This window comes from Balaenoptera acutorostrata, chromosome 4, assembly GCF_949987535.1.
Source record: "Balaenoptera acutorostrata chromosome 4, mBalAcu1.1, whole genome shotgun sequence".
NCBI classification, from domain to species: Eukaryota; Metazoa; Chordata; class Mammalia; order Artiodactyla; family Balaenopteridae; genus Balaenoptera; species Balaenoptera acutorostrata.
In genome coordinates, this window is record NC_080067.1 from 72,840,352 (window position 1) to 72,841,744 (window position 1,393).

General features: G+C 39.3%; 1 protein-coding gene across 1 annotated transcript; it reads left to right on the top strand.

Annotated features, from left to right (window-relative positions):
• Positions 1–421: 421 nt before the first annotated feature.
• On the top strand, positions 422–691 carry LOC103005522 (TP53-regulated inhibitor of apoptosis 1-like). The gene is given in 2 exon segments (XM_057546165.1): positions 422–492; positions 494–691. Coding segments are annotated over 2 exon segments (228 nt in total). The 3' UTR covers positions 651–691.
• Positions 692–1,393: the final 702 nt, after the last annotated feature.

Below are 1,393 nucleotides of genomic sequence, written 5' to 3' on the forward strand. Positions count from 1 at the left end.
AAAATACCCTTTAGAGGAAGAAAAAAATACAGAGATGCAATAATTTTTATATACAAGGCCAAGCATTCAATCAAAAATTACCAGTTAGGCCAAGAATAAGATAAAATGGTGAAGACAAAAACAAACAAAGAAAAAATAGCCCAACAGATGAAAAAACACACAGAAAAGAAAAAAAAAAAAAGTATTTTTCCAAACTGACAAAAAGAATTAATCCACAGATTCAAAAACTTCTATATAAAACCACCCTTAGACACATCAGTGAAAAAATACTAAAAAGAAAACAAAAGCAGAAAGAAAATTTTAAAAGCATCCAGAAAAACAGACATGTTTCTTTCAAGGAAGTAAAAGACGATAAGATAACTCTTCAAAGGAAATTATGGGACATCTGAGAGCCGCCGCCAGCGCCGTAGACACAGATGCCATGAACAGCGTAGGGGAGGCTTGCACCAACATGAAGCATGAGTACGACTAGTTCTTCAATCACTTGTTTGCACAGGTTCCTCAAGGGGGATGGCTCTGGGGACCCAGGCACCTACCTCTTGAAGCACTACCAGCAGTGTGTTCAGAAAGCAATAAAGGAGAAGGAGATTCCTACTGAAGGACTGGAGTTCATGGGCCATGGCAAAGAAAAGCCTGAAAGCTCTTCTTGACCTTGACAGTCACCTTGAAAATGGACTCCTCAAATCAGGAAATTGAGAACTCTGGATCGTGTCAATTAAAGCTGTGAAGATAACATCGATTTGATGCATTTGAGCCGGTGGGGGGTGGGGGGGTTACCTTTCCTCCTTGATATTTTTGTCTCACTTGTAAAAGATGATGAACCATCACTCTTTGCTTTGAGATTTCTGGCTTTGGCATCTCAGCAGGAACTTAGTGTGCTAAATAATGGGATTATTTGGGATTATGGTTGCAATAGTTGGTCTAGGATCAATTTTAAATATATCTTGTGTGTAAATGCTGATAAGCTTGTCAGGATGACCACGGTTGTCTGAGTTATGCTTTGAAGGACATTATGTACACCGTACTGGGGTTATTATTCATGGAAGCAACTGGTTAGGATCTCTGTTTTCTCTCAGGGAGCTAATGCTCTGGAAAGGGTTCCCAGCACAACAGTTTCGATCAGTGCTTGAGAGCACAGTTTCATTTTTATATAGTAACTTAACTGTTAAGATTGCTGGTGGACTGGGTTAGCTAAGAGGAAGACAGCTTTTAACCGTTCCCTACCTTAACTAGAGGTGTCAGATCTCATATTAAGATGTGAAAGCTTCAAGAACACTGCAGTGAACACCATTTCAGAACTCATGGTGTAGTTTAGGAGTTAAGATCCTTGGAGTGGTATGGAAGAAGATCCTAAATTAAAAAGATTTGCTGTTGCTAGCTTTCAACTTAAGTC